This window comes from Xenopus laevis, chromosome 4L (assembly GCF_017654675.1).
Source record: "Xenopus laevis strain J_2021 chromosome 4L, Xenopus_laevis_v10.1, whole genome shotgun sequence".
Taxonomy (NCBI): Eukaryota; Metazoa; Chordata; class Amphibia; order Anura; family Pipidae; genus Xenopus; species Xenopus laevis.
Window position 1 is genome coordinate 115666990 of NC_054377.1, and position 24137 is coordinate 115691126.

The window sequence follows — 24137 nt, forward strand, 5'->3', positions numbered from 1 at the left end:
CCAAAGAACATTCTAAGAAATATCTTACATCATTTTTTCCCTTCATTAACACTGCTGTGGAACAGTATTCAGTCTCTTAGGCAGCACACTGTGCACCCAGTGAGATTGTAATAAAGAGGCTTTTTGTCACACTCCTGACTCATAACAAGGCACACATTATACAGTCTTAAGCGCAGCAGCTCCTGAAACTTCAAAATATTTTCGTTACTGTTGGTTGTTTTCCTAGAATTTCAGTACCATGGTCTGATATAAAACAACTTTTTATCAAATTTGTGCATTAATGAGTGTCAAGATACATAATGGATGGTCTTGTGAATACTTTAAAGATTTGTTTAGGACACGCTATATAGAAAAACAGGAGGACGAGCCAGAATAATTAGCATGGCAGTAGTGTAGCCTGTTTGCCTTTGACTATCGGATCATAATATAGGCATAGGTGGACCTGTTGGGTGAGGGTCACATCAGAGGCCAGATATTAGTTGGTAGGCCACATGCATAGGCTGTTAAGATGCTGATTAATGTATGGGGGGAGATGACCGATATCGGCAGGATAACGGACAAATCTTTGATCAGGTAGGTCTGAAAATTTTGATTGGTTGCCTTTGAAGGCACTCAAACATCGGCCACTGTTACTGCTGAAACATCGAGTAGAATTCTATTGTTTCTACCTGTATATCTGACAATTCGGCTCTAACATGTCTGTGTTGAAAACGACTGGTCACAGGAAAGATGGTAATTGTAACATGTATGGCCACCTTAAGTCTGGGAGGACATATTCAGCAATTTATATCAGCCCATGTATAGACCGCTTTGCCCCACCTGTACTTAACCTGGAACCTTGGGAAATTGTAGTTCTTGCAAAACACTGAGAAAGGAGGATAAAGGTAATTTGAATGACCAACTGAGCTGTCTTGCAACTTTCAACCTTACAAGAAATGTTAGATTTCTTTTAAGAGAAACCTAATCGGAGGTGTAATGCTTAGACATTGGCATCAGAATGTACCTTGTAGGACATAAGTGCCACTAATGAGCCTATTCTAGATCATGAGGGTAATTGAAGGAAAGTTGAAACAACATAACATGTAAGATCTAGTTATTCTGCAAGTTTTTGATGCACACTCATGAACATAGGTAACTAAGTGACAAAATTTAGCTTTTGCAATGGAGTAGCCGCCTTATAATGCATACCTTTACATTTGGTAGGCAGTGCACGTATTAAATGCATTTTTTTTTTTTGCAGAATTTGCTTGAAAAGCAACATCAGAATGTATCTCAGTGTGAGGTATTGTCTGCACAGCATGTGTCAGACCTGCAGGCTCTCCAAGGAAGTCTCCAGGAAACAGAGGCCTCCAATAAGGTATCTATAATATGGTGATATTCTACTTATATTATATTTCTACTGGAACACAGACATTTTATTTCAGTTTGAGGAGAGCATTGTTTGCCAATGCTAGGCTTGATCCCTTAAAGGAGAACTTCAGCCTAACCAAAGAAGTAGGCTAGAAATGTTGTACATTATGTTTTGGGCTTCTGTACCAGCCCAAGGCAACCACAACCCTTTAGCATAAAGATCTGTGCCTCCAAAGATGCCCCAGTAGCTCCCCATCGTCTTTTCTGCTGGTTCACTGCACATGCTTTCTTTGCTGCTGTCACTTACTGAGCTTAGGGGCCCACTCACAATATACAGTATACATAGAATAGTAATCTCACAATATAAGGTGATTGGTAATTAATACAGATAATTACTACATGGCAGCTCAGAAACCAGTGCAATTAGCATCTGAATTTAATAATCAGCCCTGTAGCATCAGCTTGTATTACAGGCCAACCTAATTTTCTTCTTGATAATTTGTGACAACCCCTAAGCTTAGCTTTTCAACAGCTGAGTCCATTAAGCATGTGAGTGTCGCAGACACTTTCAAAGATGGTGACCCCCTGTGACAAGTTTGAAGTCCTGGATCATTGGCGCTACTAAAGCTGACTCTTTAGGCTGGGGCAATAAGTGAAGTATATAAAATGTCATTTTAGCCATATTCATTTTTAGGGTTTAGTTCTCCTTTAACACTGCAAGAAGATCTCCATTACAGATGAGAGCTGGATACAGGAATGGCAATGGTTACCTTTTCCAAAATCTATTTTTCATTTAACCTCTACAGCAAATGTATCCAGCTTTTGAGCTAATTGCAATAAAACAAATCAGAATCATGAAATGCAAGGTTACTGTAAATGTATGGTGCGTCACCAAGAAGCCATTTTTGTTTTAGGAAAGCAGCTTTTTAAGTAAGGGAAGGTTTGTTATTGTCATCCTTTGGTGTCTGACATGTTTGCATTCACACTAGATGCTTCAGGAGAGTTTGCACCAAGTGACTGCAGAGTTAAACTCTGCACGGGAACTATCTTGCAATCAAGAACGCATTATTCAAAGCCTGAGGGAAACTCTGCAGAGCAGAGACAGTGAGGTAAGGCATCAACCGCAGGCGGTGCCTGTCTTTTCCAGTGCTCAATTAAGTGGTATTGTGCTTCACATTAAAGAAAACCCCATGTCCCTAGCTATTTTGATAACAAATCCAATTGGTTGGTTATGTTTGCTCCAGCACAGTAACCCATAGCAACCATTCAGCAATAAGGTTTGAATCTGGGCATTATACATGTATTCATAACCAGTGCTGTCATTTATATATCAAGCCATATTATGTTTATCACAAATGATAATTCTCCACTCTTGACAGCAACTTATTGGCCCAGGTATGCAGTCAAAACAACTGCATTGCCAAGCAATATGTGATCAGGGCTCTGTATGGATACATTTCTTTGATACCTTTTAATTTTAAAGGTGGCTTATCCTCTCTCATAACAGGCAACACGTTTTACATGGGGAATTAAATGAACATGTTGTGCCTGTAAAAAAAGAAAATGTAATGCTAACTTTAGACCGTACACAGTGATAAATGCTGTTCTACCCATATTCGTTTAAGGAAGGCTAGACAAATACGCCTTCTTTTTTTCTTATGCTACAATGTAACCTCCAGCTAAGACCTTTGAATTCCAATTACCATACAGACAGACGTAAAACATATAATATATAGACTGTTGCACACTTTTCGTGCCCCATGTCATTTATGGGGAACACTGCCATTTGCATATATAAATTGTTATATACAATCTTTTTGACTTATAAAGGTAGTATTCTTCAACCATGCAGCATCATTATTTTTGTTCTCTTTTAGGTTGCAGATTTGTACCATATAGTAGAAGGACACAATGATACCATAGTGAAACTACAAAATATGCTACAGAAAAGCCAAACTGAACAGTTACAGGTAACAGAATATGCGGGTTTCTGCTTCATATTCTATCGCTAAATTAGTGTGTGTGTGTGTGTGCATTTAACAGCAGAACAATGGTTAACTGTCATTTCAGAATGCTCACATGTTCTGTGCTACCAAGGGTGTGTAGTTTATGAATAGATAAGTAGATGTATCATTTTTCACTTGTGGAATCTCTAATGTTACTATTGATGAGGCTGTGTAGAATGGAGAGGTATCTACCTTGACTTGTAAGTGGATAACCACATTGTATACAAAACAACCTCTTTATACTGTCCTCCTTTATAGCACCATATTTACCTGCTGCCAGGTAAATGCTCTTGAGAACTCCACATGAAAGTGCATATAGCCATTTAATTATTTGTTGCCTTTCTTATAAAACCATACTACTTCTAACACCACGTATATCAAGGGATTGAGTGCAAAAACTGACTCCTTGGTCTTCAGTAAGAAATGTAGTAATATATTAAACGGGACAAGGTTTTCTGCAGGTTTTGAAACCATTATACTATTATAATACCTTACTATTTGTTGTTTTATTTCACACAGACATATGCTGCTCTTGAATTTTGGGTTTTGACTTTTGCAGGCTTCCCAAATGACCCCGTCCCAACAGCAGCTGCAGCTGTTGGATCTTCAGAACACTTTGTTCTGTACACAGAGGGAACTGCAGAAGCAACAGAGGACCCTTCGACAGAAGGAACGTCAACTGACAGACTTGAAGCAATCACAGGGATTGCTGGAAACTGATTTGCTTGAAGGACAGCAGCAAAAGGAGACTACTTGGAAGCACAACCAGGTAATGTTAAATCTGGTGTCGTTATCCGTTTTAAAATAAAGCAAAGTAACCTTTCAGCCATGGCTTTACCATTTAACTGCAAGTTTCAGTTGCACAATGTCCATAAGCATTAGGCCATAGGTATTACAGGGAGCATTTATCACTGAATGTTAGGATTTCCATCAGTTAATGGAATTATTAATGAATAACACTCATATTACTATTTAATGTGTTGAGAATTTATAATGCTGTAAGACCCCAAGGAAATGCAACAAATCTAAATGTGGAGTGGAAAGTGATTGTAGTTTGTGCTGTTAGGAGCTGCATGGAGTACTGCACAAGCTACAGACTGAACTACAGGAGAAAAGTCAGCTTCTTCAGAACACTGAAGAGGAGAAATGCACCAAGTTGCATGCCCAGGGGAACTGTATCCAGCAGCTCCAACAAACCTTGGCTCAGAAGGAGCAACTGCTGCAGGTGAGAAAAGAACACTGATTTAGGGTGGATAAAAGTATTTCTGCTCTTTAATGTCACACTGACACATAAGAGATATTCATCATTTGCTATAGTTAAAACTCAACCCCCCTCCCACCCACCAGTGGGCTCAGTCTTCCATTTATTGATTTATGAATCTGTTATATGAATCAGTCAGTCACTTGTTGATGCATTATGGGTTGGTTGTGGTACATTTCTGCTGTAAACTGAAAGCATTATTTAGAATGGCTGTACTGCCTGTCATCACCATGCTCTAGCTTTTTACCTACTCAAGAACACTGTCTAGAGTGGGGTTGTGTGTCTGTACATCTAATGCTAAATTGCCGTTCCCAGCATGCCTTGACTATATTTTGTAGTTATAGCTCAGTAGACAGTCGGGACTCTTGCCCCACTGTTGTGAGGCTTCAAGTTTAGAAGTATTGAGTTGCTGACCATTCCTGTCTAAATGTATATGCAACGCTGGTTATGGGTAGCAGTGGTAATACAGGGATTAGTGTTTCACTAGCAATTGCTGGAGAAATTCTCTCCAGAGCTTTCAGTTCACAGCCATCTGGCTTTGTGAATGTCTCCCATCAGAAAAAGCCCAAGTTAAGTTCTGATATTTTCCTGAGTTTTTATGGCATTTATTATATTCTATTATTATTATTGGATCATTTCAGTAAATAGGCCCTTTGATTTTTCTTCCCCAGGAGTATGTGGACCTTTTGAAATACCAACAGAGCCTAGGAAAACACCCAGTTGGCAGCGAGCACATGCTGGACAAATTACGCCAGAGAATTAAAGACAGAGATGAAGCTTTAGAGGTATGTAGAACAATAGCTTTGGGAAGTATTGATTAGAAATAGGTTTTGCATGGGCGAAAAGCTACAGAGCCATTCTTACTAATGTAATTAGTAATTTGCAGAGTGCATATGCTGGTTAGAGTTATTCAAAGTTCTAGGTCGAATTTGCATTGGGAGAAATTTAGAACTGCATCCTGTCACCAGGAGATGTAGTTCATCTCATGTTCTGATATATGCTAGCATCTGTACCAAACATGCATTCCTGATGTAATTATGGGTGATTTTTTAATAATAATAATAGCCTATGATTAAGGGGGTGTACCAAAAATGCATTAGGCTTCCATTCCACAGCAGCTATCTCTGCTTTTTAATGTATGAATAAATAGTGGTTTTTATTTTACTCTACAAGGAAGTGTGCCTAATATTCTTTCTTTTTTTTATCCTCATTTTATGAAAAACAAATAACCTCCAGCCCAACCTTATCCATATGTCTAACATAGTTGCTTCTTTTTTTACACCAGCATGCGGTGGATGATAAATTTGGTGCACTGGAAGAGAAAGAAAAGGAGATCCAGCAGCTAAAGATGATAATACGAGAAAAACAGCGTGACTTGGAACGACTGCAAAGTGTCCTTTCTGGCAATGAGGAAACCATAAATGTTAGTGTGTGAAGATTATTATTCATCCATGTCATGGTATATCTATCGTAATAACTCAAAGCAACTGGACTTGCTGTATTTTCTTTTTTCCTTGAAGAATTTTCTTTAAGAATTTCTGAATTGTGAAAGCCAGTTGGATGACTAGTGAAACGTCTTCAAGAAAAAAGAAAATAAAGCAAGTCCAGTTGATTTGACTTTTTTACTAGAGACATAAATATAAGATCTGATCTACAACAAATTTTATAGATAATGTGTAATATATGCACAAGGACCCTGCATTCTTTCTCCTTTTTTTATTGTCAGCAAACGATTACCAATTTGCACAAATGTAATTTTCCTCAGCAACCAATCAGCAAATGAGTTAGAAAATAAAAACAAGTACCTGATTGGTTGCTATCAGAACTGCACTTGTGCCGTCTAGCACCTAGGTTTTTAATCAGCAACTATATTTATTAATGTGCAGTTGTACATAGAACACTATACACATATAAAATATATAATATGACATGATATCCATAATCAAAATGCGTATATTGTAGAGCCTGGATAACCTCATGAAGTCCAAAGATGTGGAGCTGGAACACATTTCAGCAGCTTATAAGAACTTAGAATGGCTGAAACAGTCAATGGAAGAGAAAAACCAACGTTCGCTGAAGGAGAGAGAATCAATTATCCAGCAATTGCAGCAAGCTCTGCAAGAGCGGAGCAAAGAAATTCAGGTAAGGACTTATTGCAGAGTTCTAAAAAAAGTATATGTACAGCAAAGCATAAGTGTCAAATACAATGCAACTTTGTTACCATTTTGCAGTAATATTTGCAATGCTTTGGGAGTATCATTGCCTAATATACAGGGAATCTAATCTAAAATTAAGGTACTAGGGGTTTTATTGGATCTTTAAATCTTTAATGCATAGACAGATTTACTGTAGCAGCCATCACTGCCAGTAACCTGTTTAGCACTGGCAATAAAATATATATTACAGGAGATGACAACAGCTTTCCTCCAGAAGTCGGAGATTGGCAGTTTTGAGCTGATACAAGAGCTACAGGCCTGCTTGGAGTTTAAAGAGAAAATGCTGCAAGAGGCTTTTCATGATAGAAGCCAACAGGCCGATGAACACATGAGAGAGATGGAGGAACTTCTTACCAGTGTGAGTAAATTAGCAGAGATTAAAAAAAAAAATGCGGTAATGTATTTGTTTAATTAAAAAGCTGTAATCCTTATTGGTAATCATTATATTCAAATGACTTTTCTCCAGTGCTAAGTACACCAGCATTGTATTGGTGGGCATATAAAGTACAATGACAGCCCATTCTATTGATTTGAAGATGTGCTCTTCATTTGTAGGAGTTTATTGACTACACTACACAATGTGACAATGGAGTTGGAGATTCATGTCTTTATTGGTAAACTCAGACAGGAAAGGAAGGAAAATGCAGACCTTCTTGATGGCATTTTCCCATCTTTAGTATTGCTGTTTGTCTAGAAGGGATTGATTGCTATTTTTCAATTTGTTTTTCAAAAGTGCACTCTGCTATGATTTTTTTATTGCTAGTTCCACCTAGTGGCAGAATGTAGTAATTACATTTTTACAAGACTGGGGTTTATTTACATATTTACATTAATGAAAAAAGTAAAAAAAAAAAAGTGTTTACTTAACACCTACAAATCATGCTGTTTGTTATAGCAACATATTTTTCTCATCTACTATTGTAGGCAAAATATAAATTCTAGGTGTAATACTACAATAGCTCTAGTTTTATGTAGGTGGCATCAGAAAAAATGGGTCAGGGGTTTGTCTGTAAGAGCTGTGCTATACGAGAAAAACAGAATTCAGAAATTAATCTCCAGCATGCCAGAAAACAGGACAGGACAATAAGGATATTTCTGGTCTAATCACTCCGTCAGTATAGTACACTATTATTAGTTTATCAACCCTATTAAAGAATCATTACAAAATGTCCAGATTAAGTAGAACCTGACCTATCAATCCTTAGGGCAATCTGTCAGTGAACCATAGAATTAGCCCTTGGGTGGCTGCTTTAAGACATCAATATTCACTGATGGAATCCAGTAATAAACCTATGCCAAAATATGTTGCATGAATGGTATTGGTATTGAATTCAAACTTCAGGGAGACACAGGATCAACAACAAACCACTTCCTTGCTTTACCCATTATCATCAGCAACCAATTTCATGAGTTGTAATGTCTAATAACATGCGTTTTTATGTGCTATTGTTTTCAGCAGTTAGAGAAATACAAGCCACTTTCTGAATATCCAGTTGCAGTATGTGTGACTTCTTTGTCTGCAGAGCTCAAAGCTCCAGGTGAGTTGGTGGGAAACAACACTCTTAAATCTCTCACTGATAGAGGGGGAGGTAATTTGTCTTGCAACCGCATGTACCAGTGAATAGGTACAAGTCCATGACAATTATTTTTATATTACAGAAAAACACGGATTGCATGCAGTTTGTGGTTGATATGCCTAGTGGACATAAGTCATTCATTTCTAAACTGCATTAGAATAAAAACCATCATGTTTTTATGCAGTGACAAAGCATTCCTTTATCTCAGACACCGTTTCTAAGTTTGCAATAGAAATTGGATTGAACTTCCCCTGAAAGGTGTATTCACCGATTTCTGACTTTGCTTTAGCAGATGCACAGAGTAACCAAACTGAAATGTTGGAGAGTGAACTTGCCAAAGCCAAAGATGATCTGCAACTTGTTCTGAGAAAGGAAAGAGAAAATCAGGTATCTGTATACAGTGTTTTATTTGACAACTAAAATATAATTTTCTATTCATACAGACTCTATAACCCTATGGTCTTTCCTTTACACATAAGGTTAACTGAACATTTATAAACTGAAAATGTATCCCTCCTTTCAAATTGTGTAAGCCCAAAGCCCAGAGAAAACATACAGTGTACCATGCACCCTTCTGAGGGATCTTAGGCTGCAAGTGGGGCCTTTGGAATCTACCATCTTGTCCACTTTTAGTTTACATCTTAGTCTACATCATTTTTGCTATTTTCTTGAATCTAAAGTCATCTGTTTTTGCTCACAGATTGAAGTGTCAGCTCTGCAGTCTATGATAAGAGAGCAAAGTGAGCAGCTGCAGGAGCAAGCAGCAGACATGGATGCTTTGAGCAGGAACATTCAGATAAAAGAAGATTTAATCAAGGTGAACTGTACATGAGAATCAAGAAGTGACTTGGCTTACTATATTGACTTTTGGGGTCCTGCAGTTGACCCAATTCTTAGGGGTAGATTTATCAAAGAGTGAATTTAGAGATCTCCACAGTCCTCAGAGTGAAATACCGCCTCTCTCCATTCATTCCTATGGGATTTTTATCAAAGGGTGATAGTGAAAGTTCACCATTTGATAAATACACCTTTAAAAATCCAATAGAAATGAATGGAGAGAGGCGGTATTTCACTCTGCGGACTGTGGAGATCTCTAACTTCACTTAGGCTCTTAACAAGATAATAGAGAATGATGTGTCTTGTCTATCATGTGTGCCATCATTTTATATCATCATTAGAGGGATTATTCACCGTTTCTGAAGTTTGTTTTTTAAATGAAGTAGGGGGACAATTGTAAGGATGCAGAAATCAGTTGCTAGCAACTGTAGCATCGACAGTAAAGTATCCCTGCATTCTGAGGCAGAATAAGTTGAAATCTGTTTCAGATGTACCTATATATAAGCACAGTTCTCATCCTCTGTGACGTGTAAATATTATAAATGCCTCATTCAGCTGTCTTGGGGTCTAGGATCTGCAGATGCAATTGGTTGACCCAGAGGAGGTCCCTACAGTGGACCGCCTTACCCAGCAGGTCCTAAGCCTAAAGGAGAAGCTGGCTGCATCAGGTGTGCCCGAACAAGAACATGGCATAGGTCATTACCAGAAGGTATGCTAGTCTTCTTGCCACTGGGTATAATTGGGGGTTATTTATTACCGACGTGTTCACTACAATTAAAGATTTTACATAAATAAACCAAATATATTTTATCAGTCAAACATCCATTTTAATATGATCTTTGGGTTTTTTGTTCTTATGTAAGTATTAAATATGTAGCAGCAGACCTTAACATTTGGTAGATGGACAATGTTAAAACTGGCCTGCTTGACTTTATTCTTAAATGGAATGATACTGCTGTACAGTTCCCTTTTTCCTGCACAGATCATGGACATAAGTGCATGGTTCATTCTAAGAACACTCTGTTTCGATTTTGTACAAAGAACTGACATTCTAGCGGCACTAGTTTACAGTAGGACCTACAGTAAAAGTCCTAAAAGCTATTATGCCATCTCAGACTTTTAAAGCAGTGTAACGCATTCCATACATTTTGGAATATTTACTGTACTGATCCCTAAATGTAGCAGCCACTTTTCTTATATTAACATTATTTATTGTGATATGTGCACCCAATCAAGAGCGAAGTGTGGGAGGTAGGGGGTGATCGTATTGGTACTGGCTTTGCCACACGCCAGTTGTCAAAAATAGCGGAGCCGATACCTGTATGATGCAGCAAACGGGTGATCCCAACTTTATTACATGGTGCTCATCACACTTTACACATGATCAAACATTTCAGGAACACATGTCCCTTCCTCAGTGACAGTGAACCAGTGAGACTGTACATATTTATAGGAAATAGGGACAGTGACACCTACTGGAGACAACCTGCAGTGCATGTTTTAAAGGGTAAATAGCCCTGAAATTACACATTTTTTTCTAAATTAAACATAAATCTAAGCCAACAAAGTTTTGAAGTGTATCTCCAATTATAGTTCTCATTATCTTTGTTCCTATAATAGTCCATTCAGTGAAGAATTTCAGTTAAAACCAAAAGGGTGTGTTATCACTTAATATACTCAACATAATTTACTCAATAGTTACAATACTTTAGGTAATTACATTTTGGTTACTTGCTGACTAGAACTAGGAAAAGGACTAGTTTATCTTACTTGTAAATTGCAGAAATCCAAGCCCTGCATTATCTAATACCTGCTTTCTTCTGTTACCTGTTGTAGTTATCAAAGCTATTGGAGGAGCTTGTTGCTGACAGAGGCAGGCTGAATGATGCATTACATGCAGAGAAGCAGCTTTACAGCAGCCTGGTACAGTTCCACTCTGATCCTGACAGGTGAGCAGTGTGTCTCCTGAAATTCACTAGATATATATTCTATTTACTTATAACATTTCAGTTTTATCTCTGCTAAGATGTATATATTGAGAAAGCCTTTGTTCATTGTTATTGGTCTTGTTTAAAGTGCAACAGGGTCTGCTGAGTATTCCATTTATACACTGGTTTGGTGATGATGTGTATACCATATATTTACTAATGCCTTTGCATATTTATAGCCATTTCTATTTCAAAGCACTGAAACTCAGAATTGTTTCATGTAACATTGTTTCATAGCTTCAAATATTTTTTAAAACATTAAACTCATATATGCTCTTGATACAGTGAAGAACAGTTTCCGTTACAAGTCACGTTTCTTGCATCCATCAGTGAATCAATCAATTAAAATAACTTCCAGATTATTGGCAACTGCACTTGTGCAATGTAGCCCCAGTTATAGTAAATGAGTCCCATAGCCTCTCTTTTGAGTTGCATAAGAGATCATTTTCATTCTACCTCCTTCCAGTCATGGGATTCTAGTTGTTTGTCCAAGCGTGATGAGCACTTTTAATCCAAATCGCAAATATGTACGTTTATTGTTGTCTGAATTCTTTCTCTCTGCATGTGATGTCCATTGGGGAGTAAGGATTCATATGTTTGTTAAAGGAGAAGGAAAGCCACGGAGGCATTTTATTGCCGATAGATTAGATGCAATAGTGCAAGCTAGAATGCTATATTTATTCTGTAGAATGTTTTACCATACCTGAGTAAAAAGCTCTAGAAGTTCTCTGTTAGGATAGCAGCTGCAGTATTAGCTTGGTGTGACATCACTTCCTGCCTGAGTATCTCCCTGCTCACTCATAGCTCTGGGCTCAGATTACAGCGGAGGGGGGGGGAAGAGGAGCAAACTGAGCATGCTCACGCCGGGGGCAAGGAGGTTGAAACTGAAACAGGAAGTCTGATACAGAAGTCCATGTGTACACAATAGAAGGAAAGAAATGTGGTGTTTCTTTTGACAGAGGACTCAGAGCAGCACTAGATTAAGGGTTTACTGGTGTAATTAGGTGGACCTTTCTTATAAGGCTTACTTAGTTTTAATCTTTCCTTCTCCTTTAATGATCAGTGCTGCTGAGAAGTGCCGAGCAATGCCTCCCCTTTGAACAGAATAGTGTTTAACTGTACAAAGCAATCAGGTTCATTCTGACACATGGGTCTGTTCGATGAAAAGACTTCCTAATGTTCCAGACAATTGTCAAAAGAAATTCTATATTTTATTGAAAAAATAATGAGCATCCGTCGATGAATGTTGAAAACGTGCTGTCGACTTTATATTAACAGTAAATTGCCTTTATCTGTACAACTCTATTAGCATAAAACGCACCTCAGCACTCCAGGAAGAACTGCTTACTGCACAGAAACTGACGTGCCAACTGGAAGATGCCCTAGAAAGGGCGACCGATCGCCTTTCACAGCTGGATTCGGAGAGGGGGCTGACGGCCATCACCTTTGGAGGTGGGGAGTGGGGGAGTGTGAGCGTTCCTCACATGCACACGCATGCCTTCTAATATGAACTCTGGAGGGTAACCAAACACTGCCAAGTCCCATAATGGGGCTACAGACGTTACTCTTCCAGGAGCGCTGTCACTAACAGGAAATGCTTGCCAATGTTTTTTGAGGGATGTGAGAGGGTGGGAGTAGAATTTCCTCATAGCTGTAGAACTGAAGGATATTAGACTTACGGTTACCCTACATCTCTGCGTGTTCTTTGTATTCCACAGGTGAAATATTGTATCCGTACATCCCATCCACCTCCTTTTTATTTATTTCCTATCATTCCCTCAACAGTAGGCCAAATAAAGTTATTTTACCTCCTCCTATTATTTATTGTCCTGATATTGTGTTTAACTGCATGAATCTGTGTGTTTGTGTGCGCGTGCCTTGGTGGATTTTATGGGTAAAAGACATTTTTCCCCAATATACAGTACTATTTATTTATACAATAGATAACAATATTTACATCATTTCTCTGTGAGATCTGTTAAATCACAGTTGGTTTAGCAGCATTTACAGAGGGCAAGTCACAATTCTCTCCCATTAAAAAAATCTATTATTTTGATTCAGTTTTGTCCCACGTTTCTCATGATTTGTGCAGTTTGTTTTATTTACCTATTACATTTTGTTTTAGTCATACAATTGTTTTCTTGGCAGTTAAAAGCATAGAGCCACCAGCCTTCTAATAATCCTACATGTGGGAGTGTATTAAATAGGGGGTCTTCCATTTTAAGCAGTGATTTTTGTTGCTGGCCCACATCACAAGGTGCCAATATTGTTTTGCAACATTTTGGATTTCAGGTAAGAAGGGGAACTCCAGTAAATACACTTATTAATCTCTGCAATAACTTATTTTGCCTTTTTTGTGTCTTTTGGTGACCCTGGTGCTGCAAAGCTCAGTATCAGTTTTTGACCAGAGACTTATTTTTTATTATTATCGTATAAATGGATGTCTCACAGGTTTAATGAAACCATATTGCCCTTGAGATGTACATTCAAGTACAAATGATAAAAATCCATCTGCTTTGTTAGAAAGGACAAGTACATTGAACTATAGAGCGCAAGCTGCTGTATAGCAAATAGCATGTATGAATGTTGTGGGGGGAGTTTAGCAAACAGGTGCAGTTTTTCTCTGGAGTTTTCAGGCATACCAGTCCTGACCAATAACCATGTACTATGGATAATGGTTGGCTCGGCTACATTTAAGCCAATACATGGAGCCTCAGCAGATGAGGAAGTAAAGAGGAACTGCAGCTCCCTTCATTTCCTGCTCTTTCATTCATTCATGCACTTTGCAAATACAACTCTTGCATTCTACATCTATTTCATCCATTGGCCAATCGGCTGTAAAGCATAGGAATTTGACCCTTGTATGGGCCACCTTACCTTCTCTGAAATGAAGTTAATCCTGTTGTGCTAAACCCTCCTCTATAGCTATGAGCAGAGCCACAGTCATGGCCCACATGCTGGAATGTTGCAGGTAGGTATGGGATCTCTTATTCAGAAACCCAATAGCCACAAAACTCCAAATGACATGAAAGCCATCTATCATTTCCCACTCTAATTTTTGTTAATAATTTCCTTTTTCTGTGTACTAATAAAAAAGCACCTAGTACTTTTTTGTAACTAAGCTGTATGAATCTATTTTGGTTGTAAAAAAAATGCAAATTTAGCCACTTGGCTTGTTTTTTTTTTTGAGGTTCTTTGCAGAGAGAACCATGGCCGCTTCCAACATTTATGGTAGCCATAGACGTAACAATTATGATCTAAATTGTCAGATATACAGGTAGAAACAATAAAATTCTACCTGTATCTGACGATTCAGCACTAACACTGGCCGATGTTTGGGAGCCTTTAAAGGCGCCCAATCAAAATTTTCCATCCAGCCCGATCAACAAACCGACCGATATCCAATTCTTCTGCCGATATCAGTCAGCTCTTTTTCCACCATACACGTACCGAATATAGTACGAAAATTTGTTTCTTACGATATCTGTGCGTCTATGGCCACCTTTAGCGTGAAATAAGGCTTATGTAAAAATGACCTCTAGTGATATGTTTTAGTGAACATTTACAAAAACTATAGCATATATTGTTTCTTACAACCCACTATTTCTTGTGAACATTACAAGGAAAAAGGATCAAATCCAAGATAACGAATTGGAAGTCGCCAACTCTGCAATTAACTTACTTGCCCAATAGTGACTCCAGTGAGGTTTTTTTTTCATATTTGAGAGTAAATGATAAAACAGAACCATTCACTGTAACCAACACTTTAGTTTTTATACTATAAGGAATTTTTGCAGTGAGGATAAGCACTTGGACTCCGTGTCTCTCATAATATATTTATCGACTCATTACGCTGTTGGACAGAAAACAGCAAACATACTACCTTAGAAATACACACATATGGTGACCAGGTCAGAAGATTTGGTTATTTTCCATCAAACTAGCCATCCATTACTTTTAACACAGGGACCACATTTGATACATTTATAAAACAGTTCCAGTCATATAAAATGGCCTTGCTCAAAAAAATGGAAATGGTGTTTTATAAGCCATATTGACTTTTGTAATAGATGATTAGCTATCCTGGATTAGGAAACCGCACTATTTCTCTTGTTATTTTATTGTGGCAAAACAATTGGATCAGCCACATGCCCCGCCCACATTTGAAAATGATTGCTGAATGCCAATTTTGGACAGGAACTAGCATTGAAAGTCGATGTAGATTCCCCATTCACTTGGAGAAACTGATGAATATGGTCACTTATATTAATGTTTAGAGTTATCGTATGCAATACACTTAGTTGCATGAGCCAGGAATTCCCTGCACATGTAGACGTTGGGTACAATTTTAATAGCTGCCATTGTATGACAATGAACCCACATTATTTCTAAATTTGTGGACTGATCTGCACTTGCTATAGCTGTGTGCCATTGTACACTACAGGGTATTTAGTTACTTCAGTTTTATTACAGACTATGCCAGATGTTCATGCCTTTTTATAGGTAAAGTTTTATCAATAATTCCCCTGCAGGTTTAAGTAACTCAAAGCTGACATTTAGGGGAAGATTTAAGGTTCAATTTATGTTTTCCACGAAAAATTCGAGTTTTCGAGAATATTTTTGAGTCAAAAATAGATTTTTCATCTTAATTTCTTTTTTTATTATAACCTGACCCTGGAAATAGCTTGAATCCTAAAATACACCATCTAAAACCCTTCGAGGTCGTTTAGGAGTCAACAGCAGAGTTCCCTTGAACCATTTGAAGAGAGTTTTTTTGGTGGGTTTCGCACGAAAACTCAAGCGATTCAAGTTTTTCTTCGCCCAATTCGGTTGTTAACCCTGAACTTGCTCATTCAAGGTTTTTCTTAAATAACAAACCATTCGAGTTGTGTGTTTATTTAAGTTCATTCGACCTTTAAAATTCGACCTTTTTATATATTACCCCCTTAATGACACAGCTACAGATAAGCAGCTCAGCATCAACACACCCAAAAAAATAACTGCTGATTTGTAGGGCTTTATAACACTACAGTATTTTTAAAAAGATGTTTAATATTGTAGATTGTTTACAAAACGCAGTGCTTCACCGAATCCTATCGATGTGAAGTATTCACCCCTTCACTGCTCTGCAAGCTGAGTGACTAGCACGTGAACTAGAGGGGAGACAATGGAATAGCTCTGAACAGCAGAGAATAGAACACCCACTCCATCTTTCCCAAGGAGATTAGTAAATCAGGTTCTTGAAAGAATACAAGAAAGGCAATGAAAACCAAATCTTCCAAAATGAATGTTAGCAGAGATACACATCTGCATTTCAATTGGTGTTTATTCTTTAACAGTCGAAAACGGTAAAAAGGGAGAGTAATGAGTCAGCGCAGAAGAATGGGCATGGGATGGAATAATAATGAGTCTGCTTGTCCAAGAAGATTCACGATAAGTCAAACTGCTCACCCCAGTGTGATATTTACTCAGGTTACCATTTAGGAACCTGTCATATCAAGGATGCCTAGCATGTAGAGTAGGGCTACCAACATGTCGTCTAAAATGTACTGGAATTCTGAAAAGCACAGTTTCTTTATACTTTTATACAAACATAAATAGAGATACAATGCAACCTATAAACTAGCAATATATAAGCAAACTGCACAAGGGATGAGAAACACTCTGTATAGTATAGTAGTACTGTATATTGTGGCAGATAAAGATTTATGTACTTTGTGCTTAAATGTATATAATCAAGGCATGTCTGCTCCTCATGGCTCCAGGTGTTGTTGACTTAAAGAAGCAACATGTCCCTTCCAAAACATACTGAAATAGGACTTGTGGGAAAATATTATTTGCTTTTTGTTTTTAATTTTAGAAATCGCTATGTTTTTTGTTGTTCCTTGCACCAAACTGAACGCAAGTCCCATTCTAACTTCTCGGTCCATATGAGGTGGTTAAAAAAAAAATACCAGTCTACTCAGAAGCTGCTGTATAATGAGGTACTCCTTGTCTCAAAGCCAATTAAAGCCTGCCACAGGGGAAAGGGAGGGGGTTGTTTATACAGGGGACTGATCATTTGTCATAACCACCTCATAAGAACCAGAAAGTTGGAATATAATGTAAACTTTGTCCTGTTTAGTGCAAAAATGAGAAACCACCATAGATATTTCTGAATTTAAAAAATAGGCAAAAACATGTTCAGCACAAACCCTACTCACTGAACTATTTTTGAAAAAAGGGGGGATATACTGTAATTCCCCTTGAGCAAGCAACCCTGCAGATCTTTTGCATGGAATTTGCTGTGTAAAAATGTGTCTGACATGATTCATGATGAGAAAATGAATGTTTCTTCTTTAGGTCTGAAAGAAGATAATGAATTGGATGAAGATTCCAGCTCACAGTTCAGTGATAGTATTGAAGATGAAATCGATGATCAGAGTTCTGGGCAGGGGACTGTACCACAAGTAAGTCCAATTCTGATAACTATAACATTTCTTGTGTGATAGACATTCTAAAACTAGGGATCACCAACATCATATTATATAGTATCTCCCTCTCCAATCATTTAGGCTTGAATAGCATTTAAGTAATGCACATGCTGCTAACTGGACTTTATTATAGAAAGTGATCCAAATAAATGTTAATGCTTATTAATAAAAACAGGACTGTTTCCCAAATAAGTCGTTCTGTCATGTATTGACAACATTCTCCAGTCCTTTTCTCTCTGGAACCACTGCCCTATGGACAGGCAAGCTGACTGCCACATCCGTCCTATTAACACAGGGCATGAGCTATTTTCTGTATTTCTGTGTAGGTAACTGTAGATGCTATGGAATCAGTCCCACATGTTACAGCTCAGGACAAAAACCTGCAAAATGAGCTTGTCAGTGTAAGAAGTAAACTCCAACAAGTGATGGAAGTAAAGGCTAAAACGGAAGAGGAGCTTAAAGTTCTGAAGTCCAGACTGGAAGAGGCAGGAATATCTGATGCAGCAGATATCAGGTAGCTTCTCATACGTTTCATCAATCACATGCACCTATTATGTCATAAAAGTATCCCTTCAAAACTTAAAGGAACAGTAACCCAAAAAATAAAAGCATTTTAAAGTAATTCATTTATAATGTACTGTTGCCCTACATTGGCTAAAGTTTCGTGTTTGCTTTAGAAAGACTACTATAGTTTATATAAACAAGCTACTGTGTAGCAATGGGGGCAGCCATTTAAACTAAAAAAGGAGAAAAGGCACAGGTTACTTAACAGATAAATGATAAGCTCTGTAATAGAATACAATGGTATTCTGCAGAGTGCACCTGTTATAAGCTTGAATAGCTGTCCCCATGGCTACACAGCACCTTGTATATATAAACTATAATAGGCTTTCTGAAGCAAGCACACCAGTTTTACCAGTGCGAGGAACAGTACATTATATTTTAATTACCTTGCAACACTTTAATTTTTTGGGTGTTACTGTTCCTTTAATATTATAAGGGTGCATAAACAATGAATGTTTTCCTTTGCAAGCCATTATATTGTGTTGTATGGGTGGTATTTACCTAGAGTTAGTTTAATTTAATACCATTTATAGTATTACTATAGGAATCTGTTTCTTCGCTGTACATTTTCACCCCTTCCCCATTATTTCAGAAATGTGCTACAGATTTTGTGTCAAAAAAGGAATGAATGGAATGTGGAGATGGAAAGTGAAAAGTTAGGACAATGGGAGGATGAAACGATGGAGGAAGGGGACTCCCCAGTAGAAGAGGGCCTAAGGGTGGAGCTAAGAAGGCTACAAGGAAAGATGAGGCAGGCCGAGACTGTGATAAAGCACTTGAAGGAACAGTTGGCACTGAACTCAAAGGATGGCATGGAGACATTTAACCCAGACCTCATTGTCAGTATGGCAGTGGAAATTGAACGCCTAAAGATGGAGAAGGCTTCAGCCACTACGAAACGTTCTGCAGTGGTAACTGAGCAGCCCAAGGAGGAAACTTTAAAGAGGCATTGCAACTGGCAGTCGTCAGGGGACACTGGAGAACCTGAAAAATCTGGCACAAAACAGAAGGCCCATGTTTCACAAGAGGTGCGTATTTGTCTTTTGGCTAGGTAGTGTAAATGAGACATTACTAACGCTTATTATTGGGGGCAGCCATTCAATGCTAAAAAAGGAGACACAGTACAGGTTTACATAACAGATAATAGATAATAAGATAATAGAACACAGAGCTTCACAGAACATTTCTGTTTTCTACTATCTAACCTGTGCCTTTTTTCCTTTTTTAAGACTGAATGGCTGCCCCCATGGCTACACAACAGCTTGTTTATATAAACTATAGTAGTCTTTCTGAAAAAAAAAGTTGCATATTTTGTTTTAAAGGAACCGGACAGTGTCTGGCAGGATACAGGAGCCAATCTGGAAGACCAGACTATGCAGTTGCGTTCTGAACTTGCACAAAGTATGCGTCAAAACCAGGAGCTACAGGATAAACTAGTGATGAAAGAAGCCACTGTGCATGAACAGACTGATCAGCTGAATCAATACAGAGGTCTACTCAGTAAGTACTTTCTGTGTATGGAGTGATACAAACATAGAATTTACTTTGTAAGTTTTTACTTTTTACTGGAAGTTTTCCAGTTTTATTTAAGGGAAAGAATAAACTGGCCAAAGGGATCAAGCCTTCCTAAAATGTCTTTATTTAGGATTAGTAGTGTTCCCTGTGCATTTATTAGCAAAAAAATATTAGTCTGTAGGTGTGTGATGGCAATGCAAACACCCCCAATTAATTAATTAATTAATTAATTAAGTGAAAACACTGTAGTTTGGAACCTTGATAACACAGTGCATAGACATATCATTCAAAAAAGACATCTTTCTACCCAAAGTTCATAAAGACGGTATCCACATTGTGTTCTTTCTCCTTTAAGATGAACCATTGGTAGAACGAGATAGCAAACAAGTGCAAGTTGGCTTCCAGGATCTGGGCTATGAGACATGTGGAAGAAGTGAGAATGAGGTTGATCGGGAAGAAAGCACCAGCCCAGGTACGAAGTCCTGAGTGAGACATAAGTAAACAGAAACCCACTAGTTATAATGGAGTTTATAGTATGATGCTCTGTTTAATCATTTCAATATATTTTCCCAACAAAAAGAGGTGTATTCTGCTGCATTTCTGTATTGTGTTATTTACATCAACTTTATAAATGTTAGGAGAAAGTAATTAGAAATGGCCCTTTATGAGACATTGGCTGACTTTTGAGTAGTGATATAGTTGCTTGGCAAATAGTAACTACACTGGTCACTGGACATATATCCTCTATATTGTGTACTAAAATTTCTACACATTTCTATAATGTTCTTACCTTTACAAAATCATTCTCATACCTGCAGAATATGAAGAGCATGAAGATATGTTTAGTGAAAACAGCCTTATGGAGGAGCAGAGTTCTGCATATAAAGGCTGGTCACCCTTAGTAACTAGCACACCTTTGAAAAACAATGGATGTGTTCAAAATGACTGGACATTAGATTGGGAGAAATCAGAGGATGTCACAGTCCTTCAGCAACATGTCAAGAACCTAAAAGTACAGCTACAGAAGGCGCAGAAGGTAATCAGTAACCTACAAAGCCGAGCCCGCTCCTTCTCCGCTTCTAGCGACTATGCTAACCACCATCGTTTGAAGCACAGCGTCTCTTTCCATGGCTCCACGTCACACAGCATCACTGATGAAGATGAAGGCTGGCAGTCAGACACAGTTGGTGTTAACGCCACCAAAGACTTAGAGCAGCTTGTCCAAAGGGTGTCTATGCTGGAAGCTCAGCTCCATCAGTCACATAGAGATGTTAGAGCTCAAGATCAGATGAAATCTGCAACTTGGCCTGGGTACGTTATTTCACAAAAATAAATTACAATGTGATTAAATAAAGATTACTTTGTATTTGTAGACAGTACACATTTTTATATAGACTTCTAAGACATTATGTTGCCCGTTGTTTTGGTTAAAATCCTAATTTGTTACACCTATGTCCTACTTTACAGGAAATATGACTCCCTAATTCAGGCTCAGGCTAGAGAGTTGTCACTCCTAAGGCAGAAACTGCGAGAAGGCAGGAGTGTCTGCCATATTCTCACTCAACATCTAGGGGACACCATTAAATCCTTTGAGGAGCTTCTTCGTGCCAACGATATAGACTATTACATGGGCCAGGGCTTCCGTGAACAGTTGACTCAAGGGAACCAGCTAGCAGAGAGGCTGAACAATAAACTCAACAGCAGTAAGCCCTTTTTATATTTAGAAGAATTAATAGCAATAATATATTTAGTCATATTTACTAATTTTATTTCTAATTACAGATTCCTTCCCTTTCTATTTTTCATTGAAAGTAGATTCCGCACATTACTACATATTTAATAAAATACACTATGGCAAGTTTGCCCAGGAGCAGTAGCCTATAGCAACCGATAAGGTGTTTGCTTTTAAACAGGTGACCTGTAAATCCTGCCTGCTGATTGGTTGCTCTAGGTTGCTGCATCTGGGCAAATTTAGTGCCTTTTATTACATCACCCTCAGTGAGTACAGTTCAGCTGGTGAGAACTTATATATTCTCTTTCCAATTTTTTCAGAAGAACGTTCAGATGTGGATGATAAATCTAGACATGAGCTGCTGGCTATCAGGTAATTCTCCCAGTTGACTGTATGATGTATTCTGGGCCCCCCAGTGTGGCCACATGGGCCATACTAACTGGGCCAGCCCTGTATGCACTTTCAGATTCAGTCAGCATAGTGACAGTGTGGTACATTCATAAGATGACTTTGTTTCTTTTTATGACAGACTTAGCAAAGAGCTTCAACAAAAGGACAAAATCATAGAGTCTCTCCAGTCTAAGCTTGAAGGCCGTTCCATGACTCCATCCAGCAGCCATGCTATTTCTGAGTCTGATCAGTCTGACAGGACCTCTTTTGTGTCTGATGACCAGCTTTCCAACAACGATGACTTAGATGGCTGCTCAGAGGTGGCCACAGCCAGTGACTATATCAGGAGCCCCCATGTTGCAGGTAATATCCCATATACTTTTAGACTACACAATTCAGGGGAGCTGTTAAGTTTGTATAAGGAATTGAACTGAGGATATAGCCTTTATATGCATTTATACAAACACACACTGATGTGGTGGTTTGTATGAGACACTTGAACCCAATCATGGTCATCCTTCATGTACCATCTGCTTTTCATAGATGCCATTCATATCGATAACGTGGCTTCTCAGCCCACCAAACCATCACTTTCCACTTCTCATGAAGTTCAGCAACAGCGCAAGCTCCATGCTAATTCAGCACAGGCTCAGTCTACAGAAACTCTGCAAGGTAGGGGATCAACTGTGTGTTACCATACCATACCTGGGGCGTGTCATTTTCCTCTCACAAAGAGACTAGTGCAGGTTTTTCTCTGATTGGAACATCCCTCCTTCTAATTTATGTTCCGGCAGATTTGATGAGCAATGTTGTCTGAAACCATTTTATGAACAAATTAAGGATTGTGTAAAGTTTTGTGATGTGAGAGAAATGTTTACATCAACACCAACATTTATTCATATGTGTCCAAATCAGTTTGTTTATTTTGTTTTTTTCAAAGTCAATATTTCCAGTCTTGCTCTTTCTTTCACCTCCAGGGCATTTTAACCTTCCACCTAGCTCAGTTAATGCGATGAGTGCTGCTCTCCCACCCAATCCACCTTTCCCACCTTTTGGTGTTCATCCTCCCATGATCAGTGGCCCACCAGTCTTTTCTCTGGCAGAAGTACAGCAAGAACTCCACACACTGCAAAAGCAGCTGGCAGAAAGTGAGAGCCGTATTCTATCCATGTTCTTGTCACATGGCTTTTGCATGGCTAGAAGTTCACAAGTATCAGAACATCTCATACAGGTTTCCCAAAACATTTCTTGTTGAGTGCGTAGCAAGTCTAGGGACAACTCTACTACTCAATTCTGTGTTGTTTGTGCTATCTTGAATCTTTGTTTTCCATAATTGTACAAGGCCTCATTTTGGGCAATGGTGATTAATCACCTGCAACAAATTTCCTCTTCTGTGACTAATCTCTGCCAAATGCTTTCCCTCTGCCGATAAAGTGAATCACTGATAGTAAAACCCATGTGTCGCTTTGATCTTCCAAAGTCTCCTCAAGAGGAAAATTCAGGCATCTTCGGAAGGCTGAACATGGGTTTTCCAGCAATCACCGGTGGGAACCGCTAGTGGTCACTTCAGTCTTCCAAAGTCGCCTGAAGTTGCCTCAAGGGGAAACTTCAGGCGACTTCGGAAGACTGAAGAAACACAAGGATTTTACCACCAGTGAATGACTTAATCGTTGATGGGAAAGCATTTGGAGGAGAAGAGTCGCCTGCAGAAAATAAGGGTATTCATCTCCTTGTGGACTATTGCCCTTACTAAAGAAGTGCAAAAAAGCACAATTTGTCATGTTTTGAATGCAATATTCCTACCCAACATTTGTGTGCAACTGCCACAAACAAAATATTGTGCCAAATACTGGAGGTGCAAATATTAGCACCAAATAGTAATTTGCCATATATGGGCTCAAGTTGCAACTGTGCAGGAAGGGGTGGCACATGAATAGTTCATGCACTCCTTGCACTAGCACTCTATTTATGTCTCCTGCAGAAAAGGTAGTGCAACTGGCAAATTGGTGAAAAATGCTATTATAGATGTAGGATCAACTACAGGGTCTATAGTATTTTATGGACACAGTTCTCCTCTGTTTAAATGCCTAGCCTTGATTCTAGCAATAGCAAATGAGCACTTGGTCAGCAACACTGACTGGGCTACACCAGATCGGCAAATAACTGAAGCTGCCCAAATATGCACAACTGTATAAGTCACAAATTCACTTCCTCAGTCCAATACATGT

General features: G+C 38.5%; 1 protein-coding gene across 13 annotated transcripts in view; it reads left to right on the top strand.

The window, feature by feature from the left end:
• LOC108713553 (myomegalin) overlaps positions 1–24137 on the top strand; it is a 102998-nt gene that overhangs the window by 62082 nt on the left and 16779 nt on the right. For 9 of the 13 annotated variants that reach the window (XM_041590680.1, XM_041590682.1, XM_041590670.1 and 6 more), the window contains 26 exons: positions 1241–1357; positions 2340–2459; positions 3228–3320; positions 3916–4125; positions 4423–4581; positions 5289–5402; positions 5903–6040; positions 6580–6759; positions 7024–7191; positions 8290–8371; positions 8700–8797; positions 9111–9227; positions 9819–9956; positions 11084–11196; positions 12545–12687; positions 17578–17684; positions 18035–18222; positions 18865–19300; positions 19595–19772; positions 20143–20259; positions 20606–21098; positions 21255–21490; positions 21840–21891; positions 22049–22272; positions 22453–22581; positions 22887–23057. In XM_041590680.1, coding sequence (XP_041446614.1) covers positions 1241–1357; positions 2340–2459; positions 3228–3320; positions 3916–4125; positions 4423–4581; positions 5289–5402; positions 5903–6040; positions 6580–6759; positions 7024–7191; positions 8290–8371; positions 8700–8797; positions 9111–9227; positions 9819–9956; positions 11084–11196; positions 12545–12687; positions 17578–17684; positions 18035–18222; positions 18865–19300; positions 19595–19772; positions 20143–20259; positions 20606–21098; positions 21255–21490; positions 21840–21891; positions 22049–22272; positions 22453–22581; positions 22887–23057 — 4321 coding nt within the window. The remainder of the gene's footprint in view (positions 1–1240; positions 1358–2339; positions 2460–3227; positions 3321–3915; positions 4126–4422; positions 4582–5288; positions 5403–5902; positions 6041–6579; positions 6760–7023; positions 7192–8289; positions 8372–8699; positions 8798–9110; positions 9228–9818; positions 9957–11083; positions 11197–12544; positions 12688–17577; positions 17685–18034; positions 18223–18864; positions 19301–19594; positions 19773–20142; positions 20260–20605; positions 21099–21254; positions 21491–21839; positions 21892–22048; positions 22273–22452; positions 22582–22886; positions 23058–24137) is intronic. The other 4 variants (XM_041590672.1, XM_041590671.1, XM_041590674.1 and 1 more) reach the window with 4 other exon arrangements.